We start from the raw sequence: 27204 nt of genomic DNA on the forward strand, positions 1-27204 counted from the left end.
TGTGTACCTGTGTGTGTACATGTGTACATGGAGACATGTGTGCATGCTGTTAAATTTAATGCGCAGAGCATTTGCTGCATTGCAGGCACTGTTCTATGTTGTTTTCAAATATTAATTGAATCCTTATCATGAGCAGCTGAGGCACCTGTAAACTGAGCGATGTACAGATGAGGCAACCGAGGCACAAAGAAGTTAAGTGACCTGCCAAGGGCCACGCAGCAAGTCAGTGCTGGGCTGGGATTTGGAAACAAGCTGGGTGGCGCCACAGGCTGTGGAGTAGGTTGAGTTACACAGCTGAAAATGGCCCAGAGGTTTGTCTGTTTCCAAGGAAGGAGAACAAGATGAGCATTTCAGTAATGAAGACTCAAGACAATGAGGGCAGTGCTGGGAGAGAAAGTTGCAAAGTGCTTGGCCGTGCAAAGGCCCAGAGATCACCTCCTGTTGGTCAGGCAGGGGAGGGTCCCATAGGCTGTGACATTCCAGATGTGCCTTGGAGAACAGGAAAGAGTATTCTGCCTCACAGCACAAGAAAAGCATCCCAGTGGGGAGGTCGGGAGCCCCCGGCCAAACAGCTCGTCGCCCAGTTTGGCTGGTGCTTGAGTCACGTGCAGCAGATTTCAGGGAGTGGCGCCCTCAAGGGTAAGCAGGGCCTGTATGGACAGGGGCGAGACTGTGAGGGTTTTGTTCTTCATCTGAAATACAACAGAAAACACTCAAGGTGTTTGCTCAGGGAAGTGATGCCTGGGGCTGTGTTTTGGGAGGATGTCTGGCAGCTGTGGAAGAAGGGACTGGAGCCCAGGGGCCAGTTGGGAGACACCCCGCGTGAGGGTGAGGACCAGCAGAAGGGAGGCTGTGGCAGAAGGAGGCAACACCCAGCGGCTCCGACAAGCCTTGGGGAGGAAGGCCAAGACGTGATCGGCAGACTAGGACTCTACAGCTGAAGCACATTATCCACACAATAAGCCAAGAAGTTAAAATCTTTGTAAATAATGTTTAATTAATAGCTCTGAAGCCGTTGAATGCCATTAGGTAAATTTCTTGAGCATAATTCTCCCCAGCTGGCCTAGCAGTCATTGCGATACCTGCCTGGGCTCCTCCTTAGTGGAGGAGAATTTCCTGAAGTCTCGGTGGAACTGAAGACCTGCAGGGTTGCATCCCCCGCCCCTGGTCCTGTGGATCTGTTCCATCTATTTCCTTCTTCTAATTAGTATTCCTTCTTCCTCCATCACCATTCTCCTCATTTCCAGTAAGATTCACTTCTTCAGTGTGTTGAAGGCGAGAGAGGCAGCAGCTCTGTTGCTGGCATGAATGCCATTGGCCCAGGCTGGGTGGCACAGTCAAAGCAAGTGGGGGCCAGCAGCTGGGATATGTGACCAGCCCTGAGGGTCTTGGCTCAAGCCGCATTCGGTAGCTTCAGTTAGAGCTCATGGGAATTATCTTTTGAAATCCCTGTGTATGCCAACAAGACCCTTTTTCTCTCCGCTTTCTCAGGGAGACATCAAGTCACTCTACATCTAGAGAGGGAAAAATATAAAGTACTTTGCATCTCATTCTTTGAAATCCACTGTAGTTTTCAACCACTTATCCTTCTCCAGAGGAAATCCAAAACACATTTCCTGTGAGGCGCTGCCACACAGAGTTCAGGGAAGTCGTGTGGCATTTCACGTCCATGGCACAGCTTTCTCCCAAACCAGCATGTTGAATCACCTAGATCAGTGGTCGGCAAACTGCGGCTCGTGAGCCACATGCGGCTCGTGAGCCGCGGTTTGCCGCTCTGTTGAGTAATGAGTTTGCCGACCACTGACCTAGATAATCAGGGACTCAGCCGTCCCTGCATTTGCTTACGAGAGTTCTGTCTTCCCAGCCAACCACTTCCCCAGGAGGACTCTAAATGGGCGAAGAGGAGCAGCATTGCTGGGCCCACATAGTTGAAATCTCAGTGAGAAGGTCCCTTTTGTAAATAACTAGACAGGCCTCGTGTGGAGGGAGGTTCTAGACATGCCCGTAGACTCTGGCTTTGAGGAGGCATTCTGATGTCCAGCTCAACAAGCTAGGCGAAGGATTTGGAGAGCCCCCAGTGGCCTTTCCTCTCTGAGCAGCTCATGCAGTCCTCCTCCTGAGGAGCTGTCCTGCAATCTAGGAAACTGCAAGAGAAAAACGCCCCTGGCCTCTCCTAGTAATCCTGAAAGCCCCCACTCCACCCCCTTAAATACAGGGGTGGGGGGGTGACTCTCACCACATCTTGTAGCTACAGAGAAAAGCTCTAAGCCAGCAGTCGCCAACCTTTTGGACCTCATGGACCACCAGTGGTCTGCGGACCACTGGTTGGCAACCTCTGCTCTGAGCTCAGTGTGGAAGCTGTGAAGGCTTGTCTGCACTGATGGCCAACAGCACTGAGAGACTTTCAGTGAAGTGACAAAGACTGCTCATAAGACCCGTGCCTCGCAACATGGACAGACAGTGCAGAGAGGGGCATCTGTAGAGACGGCGTGGCCGTCTCCTGGGAGTGGAGCTGGCAGCTGGCATTAAAGTCCTCTCCATTTTGGCCTCTGCAGGCTTTCTGCCTTCCTTCCCTCCAAGGTCAGAAATGTAGCATGCTGGCATCCTGGGTTGGGCTTCATGTGTTGGCAAGAGTACTTGAATAGGAAATGGCCTGAAGGTCAGTAAATATTTGATGAGTAAAAGGATGAGTAAATGAAGGGATTCTCAACCATCAGTTAAAGGAAAGGTGGTATGTCAGAAGTAGGATGGCCCGGATCTGTGACATTTCCTAAAACTCTCTAAGTGGCTTACAATACACCTATATCTCTAATATATTAGGATAAAAGAAGATTAGGTGGGAAAATGTGGCAAGAAAATCAAGAACATAACTGAAGGATCTTGAAAATTATCAACTAGTGGGTACAATTCGTATTCTTTGTGAAGGTAAATACTGGGGAAGAAGAAAAGAAGACAAAGACAGAAAAAAGTCACAGGCAAAAATTCACCAACATTTCAGGTGAAGAGAGACAAGGGTACATGTGTATGTACAGCATTTGTCCTAGAAAAGCAAGGACTAGTGACATTTGCATTCAGTTTTACTAATTTTGATAAACCTGATCGTTTTCCTGTGAGTCAGGGTGGCACAGAAATATTAATGCATCAGGTGAAGCCAATATGAGCAAAGGGGCCCATTTGTCGAGAGCTGTCACCACGTGCAGGTGGCCACATCGCATGCCCAAATGTGGAGAAACATCAAGTCCACTCCTGACTATTAGGCCCATTGACTCTCACTTGAGGTACGCAGATCAGATCCAACAGCACCCGTGCCACATTCCTCCCACCTGGCGGTGTCCAAAGGCTCAGTGTCTCATTGCTATGAAGAGTCGTTATTCTGTTTATTCTGCTTGAGAGGAGAGGGCAAGGAGCTTTCTCAATTGCTCGCAGAGACCTCAGGCTGCACCAAGCGTTCTCTTGTTTATGAGTGGGTTTGAATTGCTCTCTGTATTTTGCCAAGCTTGGTCTGGCCTTTTCTTCAGTGCAGATGAGTAAATTTCCACATATGGCTTGTAACACATCCAACTGAGAGAACACATCCAGCAGGGATGCTTCAAAGCCAAAGCCCTGAACAGGTGTTACTGAAAAAGGAGGTACAATGACCTGCAGAGAGGAGAGGTGCACGGTGACAATGGCAGGATGCAACTTGCCAGGAATGCAGACTGCGAGGGAGGGTGTTGGGTCAAGTGGCCTGGAAGTCTTTGGATGTGGATTGAAATGTGAAATTGGAAGGGCTGCTTCACAGATTTCTTCTGCTTAGAGGAAGATGGGTGTCTGTTAGGCAGACATTCCTGTCTTTTCTCTGATATAAATTAGGGAATTAAATCCTGAAATGGTAGGAAACGTCAGAACAAGGAAAGCCAGAGAAGGGGTGGGTTTGTGTATGTTTGGGGGCTTTGGAAATCATGCCTAGTATAGGTATGCTTTGGTATGTTCACCAAAGGATGCTCAGTGAATGCCCAGTGCTATAAGAGTAATGCCTTCATCATGCACTGACTAATCTTCACACTTCTCACAGCACTGACATCTTCTCACATTATCTAGGCAAACCCAGAATAGACATCTTCTTGCCTTCCTACCGTAGCGCTTTGGGCAAGTTTGAGAAGTCCTCTATTCCTTAGTTTCCCCATGTGTAAAATGGAGATAACAACAGGACCTGTCTCAGAGAGTGGTTGCAACTGTGACTTAGGGTCTCATTCCACAGCTTACTGAAATTGCCCCTACGACTTTTCCATCTCTAAAAGGGACATGGAGACAGATACTCAGTGAGTTTCCTGTGTTCTTGGAAGAGGGCAGGAAGCTTGGAGAGCAAGCAAGAGGGGAACAGATGGTGGCGAGAGATGACATTTTTAAAAATTCTATTACAATTTTTTGATGGTGGTCTTGATCTCAACCCATCCTTGAGGTCTGGTTGGTGTTGGGACTTCCCATCATCACCTGTCCTAAATTGCTTTATGAAGAGTTGGGCGCTGCTTCTTGTTGATTTTCTCATTAGCGAGATTCGATCTACGAGGCGGGCCAAGAGTGGGCCCCTAGACTTGATGTGAGAACAATCTAGAGATGGGCTGAGAGAGTATTGATAAGGATTCTGCTCTCCTGCTCTCTCTTCCTCCCTACTGAGGGCAGAGTCCTCTGGATGACCTTTCACACCTATTCACATTCTCAGTGCGCTGCCGAGTTCAGGCACTCATTTCTTCTCACCTGCTCTAGCACTGCTACCCTCCAGTTAATTATTCTCCCTTGCCACCAAACCTCCACCACGTTTATTATTTTAAAACACATATTGGATCATGTTATCATCCTGTTCTAAAGAGGGAAAAAAACACACACAATTTTGGATGGCTCCTTGTTTTCAGTAGGACAACCTCCAACCATGACATTTCAAGGCCCTCCACAGTTTGGCCTCAACCTATGTGTCTAGTTCTGTTTTCCATGTAAGTATCCTTCATATAGTGAATCTCTTCAAATGTCTTGTTTTTATTATTTAACGTATTTCTATAACGTTTTCCTGTGCCTGGATTTTGTCCCTGTCCTCCTCTGGCTGATGGGAGCCTACCCATCTTTTTTTTTTTTTTTTTTTTAATATATTTTATTGATTTTTTACAGAGAGGAGGAGAGAGGGATAGAGAGCTAGAAACATCGATGAGAGAGAAACATTGACCAGCTGCCTCCTGCACACCCCCCACTGAGGATGTGCCCGCAACCAAGGTACATGCCCCTGATCAGAATCGAACCTGGGACCCTTGAGTCCGCAGGCCGACGCTCTATCCACTGAGCCAAACCGGTCTCGGCAGCCTACCCATCTTTTAAAGTAGGAGTCAGCACACTGTGGCCTGCAAACCAAACCTGGCCTACTGCCTGTTTTAGTAAATAAAGTTTTATTGTACAACAGTCATGGCCACTCATTTGCATATTGTCCAGAGCTGCTTTCAAGTGAAAACAGCAAAGCTGAGAAGTTGCAAATGAAAGCATATGGTTCACAAAGCCCCAAAGAGTTACGACCTGATGTTTACAGAAAAAGCTTGCTGACTCTGCTTGAAACACAGCTTGGATGTTGTCATCTCTGTGAAGGCCTTTTACTGCCCTTCTGCCCACCTCATATCAGAATTGATGGGTCCCTTTCCTGTAATCCTATAACACTTCCTGTAAACCCTGTGCAGAGCGGTTTCCATGTGGAGCTTTTTAGAAGTCAACAACAGACGGCTTTCAATGGTCTTCGGATTCTCAGTGTATTGCACCCAGTGACCAAGGCACACAGTAGGAATTCAACAGACATTTGCCAAATACTAGACACTGAGTTGAGAATGTGTTTCCACAGTTCATTAGGCATGTATTTTAGGGGGAAAGTGTGTCTTGAGTCCAGCGATCTTTCTTCTTGTTTGCTTCTACCATCTTGAACGAAACATGTGTTTCTGAACAGCTGCTCCCTGTGGCGGCGGGAGCAGTTTTGAGTAGCTTGATCTAGAATTGATCACCACTTCTTTAGAAGGTGACACGTTTCTTCCACCGCTTCTGCTGACAGGCACAGGATTTGGACACTATAGTGGGTCTGGGATGCAAATGTATTCCCCTTCCATATGTCGTTGGGTGTTTGAGTCCGATGGGCAGAGGAGCACGCTGGGAAGGCACGGCTAACCCATTGTCTCACCACATCTGCCTCTCAGGTCTGCAGTGCTCTTCCGACTCCAACCAGCTCTCTCATCCACCTGTGCTTCCTCATCCACGTGAATTCATCCCCACTGCTCTGGAGGCGGGGCTTCGCCTGTAATCCCCCAGGCCCCAGCCATCTTCAGGGACCTGCTCTTGCTCTGCTAATGCACTGGATGATACTCTGGGAGTTAGATCTAGGCAGGGCAAGCCCCCAGCTCAAATCTTGGCAACCCTAAGTTCCACCAGATTCCCCACTCCCTCCACATCTGCCCACTCCTGGCAACTGGCTCTCTACAGCAAGTGGTGACCAGTCGATGTGGGAGATGAGCAGCTCTATACTTGAGACCCGTGCAGTCTAGTTCCTGGGGGTCCTTACTAGAGACACTGGGCTCAAAGGAGGCGCCTCAGCATTTGGGGCTCTTTATACATATGTGTCACCCAACGTAGACACGCGGGAGAGCTGAATGTAAAGAGTTTCCATCGGAAATAGCAAGATTGATCGTGTGTGTGTGTGTGTGTGTGTGTGTGTGTGTGTGTGTGTAAGGGATACCCTTTAGGTTGCTGCATGAGCAATCTTTATTGTTGTTAGAGATTAAATCTCAATAACTTTCTGAAATTAGAGTGGGCTTCTCATCAGCTTAGTGGGCAGTGGCGCTCACCCTTCCCCTCCCCTTCCTCCTGGCTCTGGAATGGTATCAGCATGTAGTTTTGCTTGCGATCAAATCAGGGCAACATAGAAACTGTCATTTTTCATTTACTGGGGCCCTTTGATCCCATTTGGGGTTTATTTGTTTCAAGTGAGAAATAGGAGCCCTATTGCATACATCTATCCTGAAGAGTACTTTTTTATTTTTTTCTGTTAGAGATCAAATCAGAGTTGTAAGTAGTGTGGTCATTAGTTATCACCACCAGACTTCACAGCCTACACTTTATTTCTGTTCTTACAAAGTCGCCAACCTCCTGTGTTGCATAACGATCCCTCGCAGTGGAGCTATAATATGACTTTCGTGGGCGCCTGGGTGTTAATTTATTTCACAGTTTCCTTTGCAGATATAATCAGAGTCACCTATCACATTCCTGTTTCTTCCTTTTATTGTGTTCCTTTGCTATCTCGTTTGTGTGATCTTTTTCTGCAAATGACAGGGAGTGTTTCTCTGCTCACTGTTTCAGTGACTTATATTCTCCAACACTTCTCTATTGCCATTTTAAAAATATAACATTTTATAGATGTAATCTTAGTTATTTATAACTCAGGTTTTGTTATATGGGAAAATTTCCTAAATGATTCATTGGCTTAGGTACATTTTTTTTTAAAGAAAGGGAAAATATTCTTTGCAAAAATATTTTTCTCAAAATTGTAAAGAAGGAAAAGCTCTCAGTACTATTATAATGCATTTTCCTGACTTTTTTAGTCCATTGAAATGTATGAAAATTATTTTTATGTAAGTGATCAAATTGTGGTATTTAATAACACGTTGTTAGCAGCAAAAGAGCGGTCCCTTTTGATTTATTTGGATATTTACTGGTTGACTTACAGTGCTTTACATATTAGAATTGGTTTGTCAACAATTAACATTCTAGGTTTTTATATAACCCATACTTCAGGTAATAGAGGATTATTAAACTGCAACCAGTGTGTTAGAAATCTGCCGACTGGTAATAAAATTCTTATGTATAACAGCAGCTGAGAAATACTGCTGTATATTTATGCATAGATTGCAAGATAGATGGCCCACAAACCAGAAGGGCTTGCAGGTCGCCAGCAGGTGGCGCTGCTTTTCTACAAATGAAAATCTCCACCTGGCTGTATTCTAGGGACTACTACCATTGCCCCCCTTTCTGCTTTTCTTTTCCAGATTCTCTGTCCTTTATTTCTCTAAAATGAACGTCTAAAACTGAGGGTTTTTTTCTGTTTGTTTGTTTACTTGCTATTTTGAGGAGATACACCTCTACTAAGACAATACCTCTCAATTGCTAAGGTTCTTTAAATCCAACTTGCTTCCCTTAATACTCATTTGGTACAAGTCCTAGTTAAATAAATGTTACTATGTGTTTTTTAAAAAATATATTTATATTGACTTCAGAGAGGTAGGGGGAGGGAGAGAGAGATAGAAACATCAGTGATGAGAGAGAATCATTGATCCACTGCCTCCTGTACACCCCTATTGGGGATAGAGCCCGCAACCCAGGCATGTACCCTGACCTGGAATCAAACTGAGATCTCCTGGTTCATAGGTCGACGTTCAACCATTGAGCCATTCCAGTGGGGCTAAATGTTACTATGTTTTTAAAAGGGAAATACACAAAACAAGATTCTCACCCCTAAGATTGCATTACCCCCACCATCTGATTACTATGAGGAAAGTCCCCATTTTTATCTAATAGTTATTTATACAAGTTAATTCCTTAGGCTTCGTTCTACAACAGAATGAGAGACAGTTTTATAAAGTTGGGTTATGCACTGGATTAATGTGCCATAGAAAAATAATTCTAATGTGATGCTCTTTCATCAAGATTTACTTTAGAATCCAGGTTAACGGAAGAATGTTGCTTTGCTCCCTGGGTCAGAACTAACTTTCTGACAAACAGAATCAGAGGGTTGTTTCGTTTTGTTTAGTTTTTCGTTTTAATAAGATTGTCTACACAAAAGATAATCAGCTCATCAATTTGGGCATCAATGAGGAAAAAAATACTGTTAATGTGGTTCCCTTTTTCACACCTCTTTTTCATTCTTTTTACTTTATATTTTAAAGACACAACTCTGCCTTTTTACTAACTCTTGTTTTTATAAAAGCTACACTATTCCTCTTATACAGGGTGTTGGGTGTAAATGTGTGCCTGTATGGGAGACAGTGGATTTATTGAGGTGATGGAAGGGGAGAATGAAAAGACTTCCGAGATGACTCATTTATTTATTTTCTTTACTAAGTATGACCTACCAGATCATAAAGAACTTTGAATGCAAATATTTTACACTTTTTGTAACTTAAGAATTTGAAACCATTCTTTTTGATACTCTAATTGGAATTTCCTCTTTTGAATTTTTAAACTTCTTTTAGACACACTACAGTGCAGGTCAAGGATCCAGATAATACTGGTATAATGGACATCCTTACTTTATTCACTCACTTGCTTTTGACAGAGAAAATCCTGAAGTGCTATTGATTTGGTAAAACCAATGAGTAGAGGATCAGGGAACATTTCCTTCTCAGTGAGTTCATTTGAAAGCCCTCATTTTGTTGAAAAAAATTTTTTTTTCCAAACTATGGGTTGCAATCACTTTTCTTGTTAAAGTCAAACCCTGACGGCTTTCCTCCCAGTTCCCTTTATAGGGGGACGGGATCCACTCGAGTGTTGAAACAGGAAATAACCGTCCACAGCCAAGAGTGGATGTACCAGGCTGAGCTGCGAGGCAGCAGCCCTGTGAATTTCACAGGACCCCTTTCCAAGGCCCTAAATAACTTTATTTCCCTGTCAAATACACTCTCCAGAATAAAAGTGAGACCTCCAGTGGAACTGGACCACTGCCAGGGGCCTCCTGGTTTTCAGTTTCACACACATGTGTGTGTGTCTTATCTGAGACCCTTATAACTTTTAAGTGGCCCAAAAGAAAGGAGGCAGATTTGGGGGGTGGGGAAGGTAGACTCTACCAAGATGCAAACCACCCACTGCCCTCTTTGAACTTGAGTATTTAAATAGAAAAAAAACAAAAAAAACAAAAAAAACAACCACACAACTTTCAGAGGACTCAGATTATTACCCATTATTTTCCAATTCTGTCATTTGGAGTTTAAAGCCTTACACTATCTGTCCCTTATACCCCTGTCTATACTCTTAAATATATCTTCCTGTTCCAGCCACATTGAATTCCTTACAGTTCCCTAGATTAGTACTCCCCACCTCCTTGCTTTAGTTCAGGCTGTTCCCTCCACCTAGCACCCCTTCCCTAGTTGACTCAGCATCATGGTTTGAGTGCCTCCAGTGTGCTAGGCCCTGTGTTTGATTCTGGGGATACACAGGTGGGCATGGCTGACATCTTTATCCCTCACACGCTTGTTTCAAGTGTTAGAATTTCCCCCTGGCCACCCCAGACCTCGTAGCACTTACTAAGGCAGTTCATTTAGCCTTCACCTGACACTATCCTATAACACCTTTTAAACTGTTATTCTGTATCACTTGTGAATTATTATATATATACAGGGTGTCCCCAAAATATATACACACCTTAACAGCTGATAGCTCAATTTTGAAAATGAAGTGTATTTTAATAAACTCTGCCTTTATAATTATTCAAAGTGTGTGTATACATTTTTGGAGGGCAATATATATATATATATATCTCCACACTAGAGGCCCGATGCACAAAAATTCGTGCACTTGGGGGGTGGCCCCTCAGCCCGGCCTGTGCCCTCTCTCAGTCCGGGAACCCTTGGGGGATGTCAACCTGCCAGCTTAGGCCCACTCCCCAGGGGAGCAAGCCTAAGCCACAGTTGGACATCCTTAGCACTGCAGAGGAGGCAGGAGAGGATCCTGCCACTGAGCTCACGGCCATCATCCCAGCTTGTGGCTGAGCAGAGCTCCCACTGTGGGAGCGCACTGACCACCAGGGAGCAGCTCCTAGGTTGAGCGTCTGACTCCTGGTGGTCAGTGTGCATCATAGCGACCGGACATTTCGACGTTAGGGTCATTTTGCATATTACTCTTTTATTATATAGGATACATATATTATCTCATTTCTACAGCTAGACTTGTGCTCTCTTATTGTGTATCTTTTAAAAGATTTTTTGAAAATAGGAAAAGAAAAAGCACTGCCCAGCTCCCACCCTCGAGATGTCTGTCAAATGGGTCTGAGTGGGATTCAGGCACCTGCTTTCCTGCTCTGTAGTGCGCTCTGGGGTTGAGTCTGGTAGGAAGTGCTGGATAACTATGTGAACCTGGAGAGCTAGGGGGCCTCTGGTCCTTGGCTGGCTCCTGTGATATCCGGCAGGTAGCAGAATAGAGCATTAAGCCCAGAACCATTCCAGATCAGAGTTGCAAAAGTCTTTATACATAAAGAATGCCAGTCCTGGAGGGGCGGTGTCCGGGCAAGACCTCACAGTTGACCCAGGCCAGGACTAGAACCAGGCTCCTCACCACGGGGCTGTGACTCTCCCCTGCAGTGCTGCCTCTCTAGCAACTCAGAGATATTCATCAGGAACATCACCAGAGGCTCAGCAGTATGAGGTATTCAGAGATTTGTAAACTACCAGAGAGGAGCTTATAAGTCTAGTTGGGAAGTAGGACACATGAAATGGAAAACATAGTCTAATGCAAAAGAAATAGGTAACAGAGGGGTGTGAGATGGGATGCCAAGAAAGGAGGGATTCTGTCTTGTTATAGTAATCTGGGAAGGCTACCTGGAGGAGGCAGCCTAACCTATTTTTTGAAGAGTGAGTAGAATAGGTAGGTGAAAGGAAGAGGCGGGAATAGTGGAGGAGTCAGTACCCCTTTACCCCATCATTCCCCTGCCCCTCCCCCATCTCCCATGTGCATGCCCCAATTCCATGACCTCCCACCAGAAATTCAAGGGAAAGAGCCCATCACAAGCAGGCAGCATGGATTTCCTGTAATTTAGAGGGAATGGTAGGGTTTCTCCACGTTTCCATCTGATTTTCATTTGTCATTGCCCTGAATGGTCCCAGCCTTCTCCAATTGAGGGTCGTTTAAACATTTTCTGGCTTTTCTTGTTTTTATGACACTTGGCATAGCCTAATTATTTTGACCTGAGCAGTTCATTGGGGCCATATGAAATATGGGACAAAGGTGACAGTTGAACAGGATGCAGCGAGTGGGGCAAGGGGGCGGGGGGGGGGGCGGCGGTGCGGGAGGTGGCGAGTCTCACCCTGTTCTGTGCTTGGACACCAGACCAGCTGTTTGGAGCAGTGGTGAGAGAGTGGGTGCAAAGCCAGAAGGCAGCAGGCACATTGTGGTGAGGGCCCACTGGCAGAGAGCTCCAGTTTCGTTGATTTTGCAAAGCCCAGATAATCATGATAGGTAACGTTTACCAAGAGCTTGCCAGAAACTCTCACAAGCATTGCTCATGTTTTCAATCCATTTCACAATAGCCCTATGAAGAACGTTCTCTGGTTATTTCCATTTTATAGGTGAGAAAACCGAAGTTGGTAATTTGCCACAAAGCCAGGTTTGGACCCTGCGGTGTAACTTCGGGGCCTGTGTGCCTAGCTGTTAACTTCCTGCAGCTCATTCTGAGTTGACATTTGTGGAGGGATCGCCCGTATCTTAAAATCTTGATGTCACTGAGTGTTGCTGGAGCCAGGGCCAGAGGTGTAAGAGGGGTGCCTACCATATGGCTGGCCTGCAGTAAGCAATGTTGGGGATTTGACCAGCTGGTAAGCTCCGTGCCCCATGAGACAGTTCCTGAAACGGAAGTCCAGTCTTATGCAAGATCTTAAAGCAGAAGTTAGAAGTCACTGTTTTATGGACATCTTCAGACTTAGATCCTGTGTACCAGCTGGGGAGTTCCGGGCGGAGCACACCGCACAGTCCCGGGCTGTCAGCATGTGGCCTCCGGTCATCTCCTTCCACCCCACAGCCTTCCGGATCCTGGCGTCCGCATCTGTCCGTGGGGATAACAACAGATCTGGTGACACTGCGGAGTTGAGTAACTTATCTGAGATCAGAATTCTAGTGAGGGTCAGAGGGACCAGGGCAGGTGGCCCAAATCTGGAAGCTGGTACCCTCATGCTGTTCTCATGGGCAGAATTCTGACAGCAAGTGATTGGATTGGAAGTCAGCAGACCTGGGCCCTGGTGTCAGTGTCATCTTAGTGTAGCCCAAAGAGGGTGCGGCCAGAGCATCCCTGAACCCCCGCCAGCCCCGCTCCTGCATTCCACACCTTGTTCTCTGTGATGAGCAGAAAGCGGCCCAGGCCAAATAGACGGACGAGCATTTTAGAATGTTGCTCGGGATGCATCTGAGGATAAATTATAGTGGAATACAGATCATGATTTTGTAGTTCAAGAACACCTTTAGAAGGTGACTATGCCCTTAAGAAATATACTAAATGCTGTGTTTAGTGTAAAATCACAATCTGGGACTGGTCTTACCTCCCAAGGTTAAAAGCATTCAGCATTTCTAAAGTGTTCTGGCAGAACATTCTTCATCGGGCCATGTGGTGTACCTGGGTTGCACTAAAATCTCATGCATTTTACCTTTATCTGCGTTTCAGAGAAAGTATCGGGGCAGCCATCTGGAATACATATTAGAATTCTCGGGGGCTTTTGATATGACTGGCTCAATGGAAAACACGGTGTTTATGAATGAGCCGATAGTAATAATGATATTAATAACAATAACGGCCCTTACCTGTCTAACAGCTGATGGTTTAGAGAACCATTTCACATATACACAATTAGGTTCTAGGCTGGTCTCAATCGTGAATCATTGGGGCAAGCATTAACTAAAAAGATGCAAGTAACAAAGTGAAAATGGGAATGAACATGTGATTGACATGTTCTGCCCCTTATGTTTACTTGAAGCGGTCTAAGGGGAGGAAAAACAAAAAGAGAAGAAGCATAGCATCTGAGTCAAAACATACAAGCGAATAAAAACCTGTACCCAAAGCGGGACTGTAAATCGGCCCGGCGGTCGCCAGGGGTGTGATGGGAGGTGCGACATAAGGTCCAGGAGAGGCCTGCGCCGCGCTCCGTTCTGTTTCTCACCCTGGGCAGGTGGCAAAGCTCCGATGCCCGAGGCAGCAGGATCTTTCCTCCGCTCCTCTGGATGTCTGACAATTTGTAAATCCCCAAGGCAGCCTTCCTGGCAAGGGTCTTCCTTACCAATCTCATGCAAGCAGCATGAAGCGATCAAAAGAATAACGCTTGTTTTGTCTTTGTCTAGCCCGGCTGGGCACAGGGGAGCGAACAGACACACAGGCAGATACGGAATAAGAGACCTTCTGCGCGAAGACAGGCGGGATGGCAGGTCCAGCAGCAGAGCTCCCTGGGCGATGGACAGGCAGGGCCGGGGCTGGAGGGAGGCGTTTACTGTGGACGCCCCGTGTAAGGGGCCAGCAAAAACCTCAGTAATTAAGATAGATGATAGTTTAATGCAATATTTTTTTTCATTCAAAAGGGGGGCAGGGAAACGCCATGATGAATAAAAGGTCAGAATTTTAAATAAAGAGAGGATAAATAGCGTTTTTAATGCTGGGATCTAAGCACTGAATTTCATGTCAGTAGCAGGTATAACAGTCAGCCCAACAGAAGACTGGCAGCTGCCAGCACTCATATGGGCACTTCCGCTGTGCCAGGAACGGTGCCCTGAACGCACAGGCATTTTCTCTGGGTGCATTTCAGAGGGACCTGATTTGTCCTACAGTAAGCCCGAATCTACTTGATAATAAACCATATCAGAAAAAGAGTTCCTTTACAGGCTCCATAAATTCCATCACAGTCCATTTTGTCTTTGTTAAATGTGTGAGTTGGAAATTACTACCCCGTTTTTTTCACAATGATCAATTTAGACACACAGCTCAGGAAGATCAGCATTCACTGAGAAAAATATATCAGCATGCTTGTATCTATTAAGCCCTATTGCTTCGTAGGCTCCAGCTGATGGTTTTATTAAGTATACTGCAGGAGGGGAAAAAATCAAGGATAATTATAAATTCATAAATACATAATTCATTGGCATAAAGTGATTTTAATGGGATGGATGCAGAATTATCTGTTTCCTCACGAAAATAACAGAGATGTTCTGATTAAGCCCATAATCTAGTCTATGTGAAATCCAGCCAAACTGATGGGACACATTTCCCTTTCTGAAACTACCTTTGATAAGAAATGCATTACAAACTCATCAGTTTGGCTTCCTGTTAACAAAGAGACAGCAGCCGTCTGGATCATTCTGGATTCACAGTGAAACTGCCACACCGCGTATCCTGCAACGAATGCTGTGCAAGTTTGACAAGGGGCAGATGAATCCAGGAGTTATTGTGCTGGGGTTTAAATCTGTGCGGCAGCTGACGCTTGAAATAATCATCTATATATCGCTCTGAGCGAGCCGGGGAAAGGTTGAAGCTGTATATTTTCAACATATCTAGCCTAATGGTTAATCTGTTGTCCTGTCGGGGCTCGTGCAGGGTGGACTTGCAGCCCACACTGACAGCTTCAAGGAACTGCTCCTGGTAGATGTGGTTCGCCTGATTCTCAAAGAGCAGGGTGGATGGCTGTAACTTAGCTTGAGTTGGAAAAGGGGAAACTCGCCCTGGCCGGTGTGGCTCAATTGGTTGGGCATCCTCCCCTGCACCGAAAGGTTGAAGGTTTGATTCCCAGTCAGGGCACATGACCAGGTTGCAGCTGAATCCCTGGTAGGGGGTGTGCAGGAGGCAGCTGGTTGATACTCGCCACACACATCCACATCACTGTTTCTCTTTCTCTCTCCTTCTCCCTTCCTCTCTCTCTCAAAATCAACAAAAATATTTAAAAGGAAAGAAAAGGGGAAACTCACCTGACTGGTTTCCCCAAATGCAAGGGCACCTGCAAGACTAATAGTAGGCTGGGTGGTAGGGACATTCCAGTCACCAAACTATCTCTGTCCCTCCCAACGTCACCAAGTTTGTTCACTTAGAGGGGCTCCATGCATGTGTCCTTTATTGTTTAGTCATCCTGGAAGATTGAAAAAAAAAGTCCTTTGAGAAGACAGGAAATTAGAAAATTGTGAGAAGGTAAATGGCGGGGGGGGGGGGGGTGTCAGCAAACCTTTTCTATCAAAGGCCAGCTAATAAATATCTTAGGCTCTTTGGCCATGCAGTCTCTATTGCAACCACTTGACTCTCTCATTGTAAAGGGAAAACAGATATAAACAATAGGTAAACAAATGACTGGCCATGTCCCAATAAAATTTTGAATTTTGTATAATTTTAATGTGTTATTAAATATTTTTCTTCTTAGATTTTGTCCCCCAACCATTTGAAAATGTAAAAACTATCTTGGCTGGTGTGGCTCAGTTGGTTGAGTATCGTCTTGTGCATAGTAAGGTTGCTGGTTCAATTCTGTGAGGGCACAGGCTAGGGTTGCAGACTTGATTCCCAATAGGGGTGTGCAGGAGGCACAGCTGATCGATGTTTTGCTCTCACATTGATGTTTCATTCTCTCTCTCCCTCTCCCCTCCTCTCTCTCTTAAAAAAAATCTTAAAAAAATAAATAAGAATGTAAAAATTATTTTTAGCCCATAGCCATACAAAAACACATTTAAGACAACAGTTTACTAATTCCTGAACTTGAGAAATATAAGAAAGAAGGCAGCTTTTAGTGCCAAGGGCTTGGCACATTTCATCCCTGTTCTGAAACCCTAACCCCCGCAAGCACGCACTGCCCCTGCCAGGGCTACATGAAGGAGTCTGGTACACTCTTTGGCCTCAAAATCTTTACTAACTTGTTGGTGTTGGGAGTAGTCAGAGAAGGAAAGGAAAGTTGTAAAGAGGCTGTTTTTATTGGACTCCTGTGTATTTTTCCCAGTTTAATTCAAAGTAACAGTTATCTTTCATCTCCTACCTTCCCAGTCTCCAAGCTCCATAGCCATAATTCAAGGAAAATTCTTGCATTGTGCATTTTAGTTGCATATTTGCTTATTCATCTCTATCTCATCTCTGAGATACCGAGTGATCTTTGTGTGAGCCTTTTCTTTGCCTTTGAGCTGATGGAGACAGTCTGTTCTGAGAAAAAAAGAAAGAAAAAAGCCAGGCAACCAGATGGAATTTTCTACCAAATGCTGAGCAGAACCGAGCATTGGGCAAGTTATTACAGCAGGTCAAGTTCTTAGTGAAGATATATGGGCTGAGATTCTAGATACAGAGACTTTGATGAATGTTGGACTCTGACCGAGATACATATAGAACAGGCTTGTGGTCTGCGATGGGATGCAGGAATGTGAGTCTGGCATTTCCCTTTGATTCTAGAAGATTCGTTGGGCCCACAATGTTTCTGTAGAGAACATTGCAGTGCAAGTCATGTAGATTCTGTCAACACACTTATATACTGTTTTTCTCTCTCCCATGTGGGAGCTGAATTCTTTCATTACTCTGTGTTGATGGACTCAAAGTTACACAATTCAGGTTTCCTAGGCAGTGAATAAAGCCAGAAATATACCCTGTGATTAACTTCTACATAACCTATTGTTCCTTAAAGCCTCCCTTCTCATTCTCGTATTAGCTCCACAAAAGCCAGAGATGTAAAAGCTCCAACAGGCCTCCCCTCCTCTGCCCCCTCCCCTTCCCTGCCCCTTCCCCTTCCTGCCCCTCAGCCCGCTGTGGGCAGGCGGGTGCTCCCTGTGCCTACTCCAGGGCAGGTGGGGTACTTACAGATGATTTCTGTCCTCATTGTACATAATGGCAGGTTGTTGTTTTTTCTTTAACTTACACCCTCTAGGTTTTCCATATAAATGTATTGTCTACTTCTCAGGTAGAAGCTGTGAAATTATCTTGCCTGATAATGTATGTGATAACGCCATGGCTCACTTGTAGGGGGTCATATATGCTCTATGTTGGAGATATTATTGTTGGCATTGCTTTTATTTTATTTTATTTTTTAAATATATTTTATTGATTTTTTACAGAGAGGAAGGGAGAGGGATAGAAGCTAGAAACATCGATGAGAGAGAAACATCGACCAGCTGCCTCCTGCACACCCCCCACCAGGGATGTGCCCGCAACCAATGTACATGCCCTTGACCGGAATCGAACCTGGGACCCTTCAGTCCGCAGACCGACGCTCTATCCACTGAGCCAAACCGGTTTCGGCTGGCATTGCTTTTGAGAAGCAGCATCTTTTCATCTTTTCATTAACTGTGTTAATAGTCACCGTGATCTTTCAAAAATAGCTTTATGGCTTGATCTTATCAATAATACTGCAACGTGTTTACCAAAGTTCTTGGTGATAGGTGTTATCCCAAGGTTGTCAGAGCAGAAACTGTCGATGCAAGGACATCACCCACGCTAGCTCCCCAGGTTCAGATACCGAGCTGCCCACTGAGCCTCTAGGCATAGAACGTGGCTGTCTTACCTTATTCTCGCTGTGCTTGGCTGCCCAACCTCACTGAGGGGCAGGTGCACGTCCTCCGAGGGGACTCATCCTGAAACAGCAGTCAAGTGCTCCTTCACAGGAAGTATAGGACCCAGCACACCGAATGGGTCACTTATCTGGCATTTGTGTTTCTTGTTGCTGTTGATTTTGCTACGTGGCTAGAGGAGACACCCTCACCCTCTCTCTAGCCTGGTATGTGTGCCAGGCAGCCAGGGTTCTGGGGGTCTGTGATTGTGAGGCAGGAAATGTCCCCCCGTAAAGCAGGTGCCGTCCTGAGCTCCAGTGCAGGGATCGCTCTAACGTGGCTGCGCTGTAAGACCTTCAGGTTAAGTAGCCCAGACTCCCTGGCGAAAGTCTTAGGCGTCTGTATCAGAGGGAGGACAGGTCAGCCTGGAAGTTCTGTCTATTGTGAATTACATATTGACTGTAATACTGTGACTGGTAGGATTTTTCTTGGGGACAAAGTCTGATAAACCCACAGAAATCAAGAAGCACACAGTTCAATCTGTAGGCCAGCAGTTTTGCCCTCTCTGTACCCTCATTCACGTCCTGAAAGACTGAAAACACACACCCACTCTTCACTGATGTCCCTCGTGACACAAGGATAAAGGACACCCCCCTTTCTTAGGACTGGCAAACCCCTGGCATTTAATGCAAGTTAGGCAGTGATATTGCAACCAAGGGGCTGGCCAAGACAGTGGTTTGAGATGAAAACTGTAGTCTAACCTTGTGGCTGATGACTCAGAATGTAATGATCCGTCAGGGGGTGCGTTTTAGCAGGCTTCGGGAGAGGGGGCTTGCATCTCTCTGCTGAACTAAGTTTTCCAAGTCTGTGTATGTGGAAGGCAGGGTGGAACTCCATGCGCTTGGAAATTATTGCACAAATAAAATTATCTTTGGATACATTATCCCTTCTGACACCGATGGCAATAACACAGCAAAAAGAATTTCCAGAAGTCATCAGGGTAAAAGTAAAGAAAACTCTCAATGTAGCTGTGAGGAAGGAACTTCCATTTTAATTCAAAGCTATCATTCTAGTTCATGTTAAAGCTGGTTTTCAACTTTTCCAATGAAGAACTGCACGGAGGATTAATTTCCGTTTTCTTTTCTCGTTATTGTTTGGCAGTCAAGGTGGAAGCTAGATCGCGCTACCCCAAAGACCCATTTGAGTGCAAGAACACAACTCACAATTCTCAGCTTGTGACCAAGCCAGGTGAAGGAGTCCTGGAACCCACCCCAATGTGTAGCAACTGCCCTGCACCCCTCATGCTTCCCCTTAGCATGCTGAGCTCAGTTGAAGAAGAAAGATGCAGTACCGTGGATTTCAGCATGCATTGAGCATTCTGGGCAGCAAAATACCAAAGAGGAAAACCATAAAGAACAATAAATAATAATTAAAACTACCCTCCCGCCAACTCGCAGCTCGCTCAAGATTTCAGTCGGGAGCCCTGTTAGCTAGATGCCTTTTACGTTCAAGCCACTTTGCATGCCTCTTACTCTGAGTGATTCCAGTGTGAATATGACATTACTAATGACCTGCTAAGTGTGTGCAGATGTGGGTTTCTCCAGATGTGGTGACTAATAATGTAATGTGGAGATAGCCAGTCAACTCATGTTTATGGGTCGTTTGCCTTTTATTACATTTCTGAGTTTATTTGCTTTGAACTATTTCTTAACTCCAGCCAACAAACTCACCTTTAAGTCTCAGAGGGCATCATCCCCCCTAAACCCTGTTGAGGAAACAGGGAAGAAGGAATGTGCCCTAGGCTGGAGCTGAGCAACGGGTTCATCGTATATTGGGGCCCCAGATTATTTGGGAAAGCTGAAAGTTGAAATCATTGCCCATTTGACTCAAAGGGCCCACAAAGGCATCGGTGAACCTTGATACACTGTTTGCAAGCTGGCTAGGCCAATAAAAAAAAAAGGATTTCTTTTAAGAAAAAATCCAGTAAAATATATGATCATTTTGAACTAAGCCCAGAGTCCTGGCCAGTGTTTCTGGAAGATATTGCCTTGCTTTTTGCTTGAAAACAGAATGACGATGAAAAGTCGAGCAAAATGTTGTTACAGATGTTCGACTCTGCATTAAGGCTGTTGGAATTACCACCACGTCCTCAATCAATTCCCAGAACGTTGTCTGGAGGTTATGTCACCGAAATAATGAATCCTCTTTAGTCAAGTATAAGCAAACATGTTAAAACATCCTTGTAACTTTAAATTAAAGTCTAGCGCCAACCGAGGGATTCTGGCCTCATTAGACTTGCCTGACATTTTTCTAGCACTGAGTCTTCCCGACTGTAAAACTGTTGGATGCAGGGCCTGTTAGACGGGCGGGCGCTGGGAAGTTACGGCAGCACATTAAGTGTTATACTTAGGGATGTGCACAAACGAGCCCTCGGATTTTATGAGGACGCGGAGACTGGAGGGAGTTCAGCCCCTATAAAAATTCCACCTTGGATTCCTCAACTTGTTTGTGTTTTAAAGGAGCTGGTAACTCAGGTTCCTTTAACAGATCGTATCTTCATGAGGCTTCCACAGCTTGAAGCAGGGAGAGCCAGAGACCGAGGTGTACCGTAATTAGCCAGAAAGCAGGCTAACCAGGAACCTGTGAATGTGTCGGCATGAGGTCAATCCACGTGCCTTTCCTGAAAGTATGTAAATTTCAGTCTCCCCTTTAATCAGTTTTTATTCCTCTCATGTAGTCACAGAAGCCATGAAATGAAAATTTTATTTTATAGCTTACCTGAAAGTTTTCCTAGATTTGCTTTCTTTAAATATGCAGAAACCGGCAGTCAAGGATAATAATTAAATATGGTTTATACCCTGCTTACGAGAAAGAAGGGATCACTGCTGCTCTTGTGGGATCTAAGCCATCGTAATAGTCTCCGTTGCACAGCGTTCATGTTTAAGCTGGGGACCTTTCCCCGTCTCTTCAGGGAGCGGATCTGCATTTCCAGGCCGTGAGCGCAGGAGGAAACCTTTGAACATGGGTTTCGTTGAAGAGAACAAATCCCACTTTAAATGCAGTCTGAATATGATGGATGATCTTTCTGACTTGCAATGAAAATAAATAGTTTCCTTGCATAGAAGGAGGCATAACTTTAGCAGCAGAATGGGGTGTCTCCCTGGAGCTGGCTAACAGGTATCAACTTGCCAAGTCTTCCTTCCCTCTGAACATCACTGCAGGTAAACAGACAGCGACAAGGTGCAAGGGGAATGGGCTCTTCACCAAAGAGGGCTATTTACTGTGGGCCCAGTGCAACCGGGAAGACAAACATTAAGCAAAAGAATCCAACAGAAATGCCAGCGAGTGTGACTTCTGTTCAGGGCCTAACTAATATGGACAAAACCATGGCAACCTCTGGCGGCTTTGAGTCAAGTTAGCCACAGTGGACTAGGTCCGAGAGCCTTTTGGATATTTCATTCGAACCATTGAAAGGCTCATGTGATAGAGAAGAAAAGAACTTTCATCCCCACGAGTCCCACGGCCACGCACACACATTATTTCGTCTGGCATGCTACTCAACTAATCTAGGTCCCCCGTAAGTGGTCCACATTAAAGGGTGACCTTGTATTACCAGTGGAGTCGGCGTAAGACTTTCTGCCCCATTCTAAGATGGGGAAAGTGCAAAAATGCGCGCGCACACACACACACACACACACACACACACATTCTCTCTCTCAATCTCAGTCTCCTTGCCTTTCTGCCCCATTATTGCCTGGGATGCCTGGCCCTGTCCTGTGAAAGCAAGATGAATTCAGGTCAAGCTCAGAGTGCCTGTTTGCTCGCCGAGAGATGCATATCAACCCTAAGTGATTTTTTTCTATACCATTTATGTGGCTGGTATTTCTTTCCTTTAATCTTTTAAGTGCTGTTTAGTCTCGGTGTGATTTGCTGTGGATACTCACTTCCGATAAGATGCGATATCCTCCCAGGCACATGGTTCCAGCCTGGAGCCCTAAGTGACTGATACGGTCGCAGCCTGAGCACGGGCCTCTGGGGGGAAGGGGCGGGGGGCAGAGCGAGTGGTTCTGTGGGCATTTACAGGTGCTTCCTTGCCTTTGTTTCTTCTGGAGTAGCTCTCAATTGGAACCACGTTCTTGTTCCCTTACCCTGTGTCAGCCAGAATTTAGACAACCTTAGGCTGGCAGTGGAATGGGGACGGGTGCCAAGTGTGATACCTTGAGGCAGGTCCAGAAGGTCGTTGGATGACCGTAATCCCTTATGGAACCACGTGTCATACATGACACACTAAATGTACTCAGGGTCTTCAGGGAAGTGCCATGTAATGCATGTGCTGAGATGGGTCTATTCTGGATAAGATCAAGTAGCTGAGGTGACAGTTTCTTTCCAACCCATGACTTGTACGCCATTAACATACGTCAAGCATCTTTCGATGTCGTCCCTGCTAATATTTCTCTTCTTAGCTTTAAGGTAACTGCTGTGCACTCCGGGTTTCGGGGTGCTTCCTCCCCCTCTGTGTTGCAGTCAACTATGCAAACCCGAGGATCCTACTTTTCCTTCTTGCCATTACAGCTTTAGCCTGAATTGTGGGGGTGGGGTGAGGGGAACTAGAATTTTCCCGCCGATGCCCTTGGGGGCCGGGCCGGGTGTGCATCTGCTAATTTATCAAGCAACTCTCTGAAAAAGAAGCATGGTGCAGGCTGATACCTCTGCAAAGCTTGTGATTGGGTGTCTTTGGGCAGAGGCAGTGGAGTGTGCTGTGCTGTGTGTGAGCCAAGCTTCACATTGCTTAGCGCTCTGTGTAGCTTAGACATTCGGGAAACAGCCTTTGGTTTCCACCCTCCTGTGCTGCCCCGCTTCCCTGCCCCTCACCACGTCATCAGAGACATCATTCAATGGCCTCCTCCTCCTCCGTTTGGGTGCCCTTCTCCTGCCCGGTTCTCCAGCCTTGCAGCCCCGTCCAACTGTCCTGATAAATTAGGAAAGTTTCCCGTGTGTGCAGCCCCCCTTTTGGGGAGGTGGAGGGACAAGGGCTGAGCGGGCTGCGGATTCCTGAGCCAGCACGCGCCCATGGCCCCAGTCCTGAGTGACTGAGACGTTGGCTGCGGAGGCCTCCAATCCGAGCCTCTCTCCAGACTCTTCCTCTGGCGCAGGGACCAGGGACCAGGGAAGCCGGTGCCTTTGCGGAAGCAGAGGTCGCTGGCAGCTAGGGTGCTGCTATTTCCAAACAACTTGATTTCTGATTTTGGTTACGAGAAAACCCATTCGATTACCCAGCAAAGCAAAGTAACCGCAAGGATCTCTTGAGAGTAATGATTGCGTGCCCCCATCTGGAGCACTATATTTTGTATGCGGATAAATCACGACTTCCTTTCTTTTTTTACGGCAGGGTGCGTACAAACTGTTGTAGTCTGTTTCAAGTGCATGTTCAAACACTGGAGTGTAAAGAGGTGGCTCTCGCCTCCTCTCAGCTGGCTTCTCGGACTAACACAGGGGTCTTTGTCACTGGGTCCAAAAGGCAGCCCTGAGTTCCTAGTGCGTGACTGAGCTGTGCGTGTGTGTCCTTTGCTATCTTGCCTGTGTTGCGCAGTCTGCCCTCACACTGTCCGTAATCTCATGAGCTGCCTGTATTTCCAGTTGAAGATGAGCAGCCCTCGACGCTGTCACCAAAAAAAAAGCAGCGGAATGGAGGCATGCGGAACTCCCCCGGCTCCTCGCCCAAGCTGATGAGGTAAGGAGAGGGGCCCCAGGCCTGGGGGGTCCCCTCTAGCTCCTCCCCTCCCTTTCTCACCCGCTCCCCACCAGCCCAGGCCCAGCACGCCCCTTCCCAGCAGGCCGGAGTCAGGGAGGGATGGGGTCTTAGACGGCTTCTCAAAGGCTGGAATATTTGTTCCCTCAGCTTGTCAGCAGTTAATGATAGAGCTGAAAAAATCCTGTCATGAAAAACAGTTGGAAAAGCTGTTTGAAAGATACACAGGCTTTAAAGGCGGAGCTGTCACCATGTCCTGTCCACGTGTCGCTCCTAACCAGCAGTGGCACTAATGACGGTGGCAACCAATCCGGGAACGCGTGGGCCAGCTCGCCTCCGGCTAGTCTTGCTGCTGGGCCCCTGTGAGGGCGGCTGTCTGTACTGAGGGCCATATGTGCGATGTATCATCACAATCAAAAAGGAACCTGAAGATTACCCCCCTTTCATCCTGTCGCCTGAAATCAAATTTCTGTTAATTGATTTTGACTGATAAAAAAAGTCCAATAATCTGTGGACTTGCCAAAGCAAAGTTCAAAAGTAATCCTGTTCAGCTCAGACCAAAAGCAGTATTAATTATGAAATACAGTGTATGCTTTCTCTCTCTCTCTATCTCTCTCCCTCCCCCCCCACCCTCTCTCTCTCCTTCTCTCCCTCTTTCCCCTCTTTTCCTCTTTCCCTCCCTCTGTCCCTTCGTTCCTCTCTCCCCCTCTCCTCCCCTCCCCTCCCCTCCCCTCCCCTCCCTTCCCTTTCCTTTCTTCCTATCTTGACTATGGAAATAGAAAGTAAAACCAAATTTCAGCCTGTTCCTCTTCTTGGCCTCTGTCTTTTATCTTCCCTTTTCTGTCTTCTTCTGCCAATCTCTGCTTATTCCCCACAATGCCCTCACTCTCTCGCCTCTCAGAGCCGCAGGGGTGGTCTCAGGCTGGCACTGCTCTCCCCAAGTGGTCACGGCATGGAGACACCCACCATTGCTAAGTTACTTTCTTCTTTCCATTTGCCTTGACCACTCTTCTCCCTTTGGTTATTGGACATGGATGGTGATTTTTCTCTCCTTCCCCCCTTACCCACCACATTCACATCTTCCGGGCCCGCCCCCAGCACCTTTCTGGGACAGAGTTGGGCAGTCTCCTCCATGCCCTTGAGGACACAAGGTCCCATGGAGGACTCGCCGGCCGCATGTCCTTCCCATTGCCACCATCTCTTCCTGTGAGATGTTTCCTCACTAGTCCTCTGCCTTCCCCTCCGCTCAGTCTTGCTGGCGTCTCACTGATCTACATGTTGGTTTGCAGTTTATGAGGAGGAATGAAATGCGCCAACCGCCAAGCTTCTCATCCTTGTGAAGCCATATGTCCTGCTGGCATTCATTTCCTAGCCCCTCACCTTTAGGTAATCGCCTTATCTAATGCTAATAGTTTTATCCATTTAAAGTAGAGAAAAGCTCAGGCGTTCTCTTTTGCCTAAATTTAGAGAAGCAAATGATAAATAAATAAAGAGAAGTGTCTGAAAAAATCTGAAACCTTTGGAGCCAAATTCCCTGTCCCTGTTTGCTATGTAAAGGACGGCTTATTTCTTTGATCTTGAGTAATAATAATTCTGAGGAGTTATACTGTTTTCATATGCTTCAAAGCTGTGTCAAAGTTTTGCTGCTTAAGGGTCCTTCTTTATTCTGCTGGCTCTTGGGTGCCGAGATGACAGGTCCTCTGTACGGCGTGGAAGCTTTTTTAAGTCGTAGCCTTCAGCAAAACATGAAATTACCAAATCCAGGGTAACATACTTCTACACAAATGCCTTTCCTGTAGATATATTATACCATATATATTAAATACTTTAGTGTTCCACGCTACATTTTATGTGCAATAGAAAGTGATGGCTTGAGGTAGCCTGGAGGGGACTTTTTTTCCACCAGTAGAAAAAGCCAGTGTATACCGGATCAAGTACGGTTTTTACAGGACTTTCTGCCCGAAGGCCTTTGTAAATAAGTAATGATCAACAGATTGGCTGTGGGTTTTTGAAAAGCATGCCTCTGTCAGTTTGCATGATGGGGGAGGATTTTCAAAGTGGGGTTTGCTTTCATTGCCTGTCGGCGAGGGGCCGGGGGAGGCAGTCAGCCCGGGCCGGCGCTGTCTGTTCCGCGCTGCGTCAGGGCTGCTCGCCGTGGTCAGACGTGAGCTGAGGCTTGCCACGGTGCAGAGCTCACGTTTCCGGTGTTGGTGCCCGTGGGCTGCGGCGATGGCCAGGGCTCCTGTCACCCCGGTGCTGTTCCCCACCGCCACTGGGGTCCCAATCACGGCTCAGCTGGAACACGTCCCATGACCAGCCAGAAAGTCTCAGACACCCGTCCGTTACTTGCTGAGTGCCAGGTGCTCTCCAGACCCTGCTGTGGGGGCAAGGACAGGTGCTAACCCCGCTCCGATTCCCGTCACTCCGTGGAGACCACGGGCTTGCTCGGGTTGGGGTATCTGGCCCTGGCGATGAGGCTGCCAGGGCTGGTGGTCGCTTCATCCTTCCTGTTGATCGAGAGAAACAGAGGCTCATGCAGCACCTTGTGGCTTCGCCAGTCTCCCCCCCCCCCCCCCCTCCACCCCCACCCCAATCTCTCCAAACTCTCCCTTTCTGCTTTACAGAAGACCGGACTTCCAGTCCTGTTCCTTTTGATCCTGAAAAACCCATTCAGGAAGCTAAGGGCGTACTGAAGTGGGCTTTTAGACATGCGTTTGGGGCTTGCCGTCTGAGCAGAGTCACTCACTGTGCGTGTGGGCAGGTTTCAGGGGCCGACGGGCCAGGACAGCAGTAGCTCCAGGAGAAGCCGCAGAGTCCAGACGGGCGAGGGTGGGATTTAATTCACCACCGTGGCTCCTGCGAATAAAACAGGCTCCCGGCTGGGCCTCCGCACTAATGGGTCTCCGTCTCCCTTTGTCCTGGTATCAGGCCCACCCTGATTTCTAAGGGTCACTTATCGCTCTGTGCAATCATTAGGTGAACAGCCTTGTTTGTGTGTCTGGATCAGACAGGATGTTTTTGAGTCATCCTGACAGAAAACAACTCTCGCAGTCAGACTGAGCCGAATGGCCAGTGTCTGTGCTCCCAGCCAGGGGCGTCATCACAGGCGACCTTTGGCTTCACAGCCCCCGGGGGAGAGGGCCATAGAGGTTCCCAGGACCCTGGTACTCTCCGTCCTTGCTGGTCTCTCAACATGGACGGATTTTAGGAGCTGCTCTGGC

General features: G+C 46.7%; 1 protein-coding gene across 22 annotated transcripts in view; it reads left to right on the forward strand.

The window, feature by feature from the left end:
• The window catches only part of KCNMA1 (potassium calcium-activated channel subfamily M alpha 1), a 689823-nt gene that overhangs the window by 584967 nt on the left and 77652 nt on the right, over positions 1-27204 (forward strand). For 20 of the 22 annotated variants that reach the window (XM_054729031.1, XM_008145306.3, XM_008145307.3 and 17 more), the window contains one exon: positions 23872-23965. In XM_054729031.1, the coding sequence (XP_054585006.1) occupies positions 23872-23965 (94 nt within the window). Of the gene's footprint in view, positions 1-19395; positions 19483-23871; positions 23966-27204 lie in introns of all 22 variants that reach the window. The other 2 variants (XM_054729032.1, XM_008145322.3) reach the window with 1 other exon arrangement.

The sequence above is a fragment of the Eptesicus fuscus genome, chromosome 17, assembly GCF_027574615.1.
Source record: "Eptesicus fuscus isolate TK198812 chromosome 17, DD_ASM_mEF_20220401, whole genome shotgun sequence".
In the NCBI taxonomy this organism is placed as follows: Eukaryota; Metazoa; Chordata; class Mammalia; order Chiroptera; family Vespertilionidae; genus Eptesicus; species Eptesicus fuscus.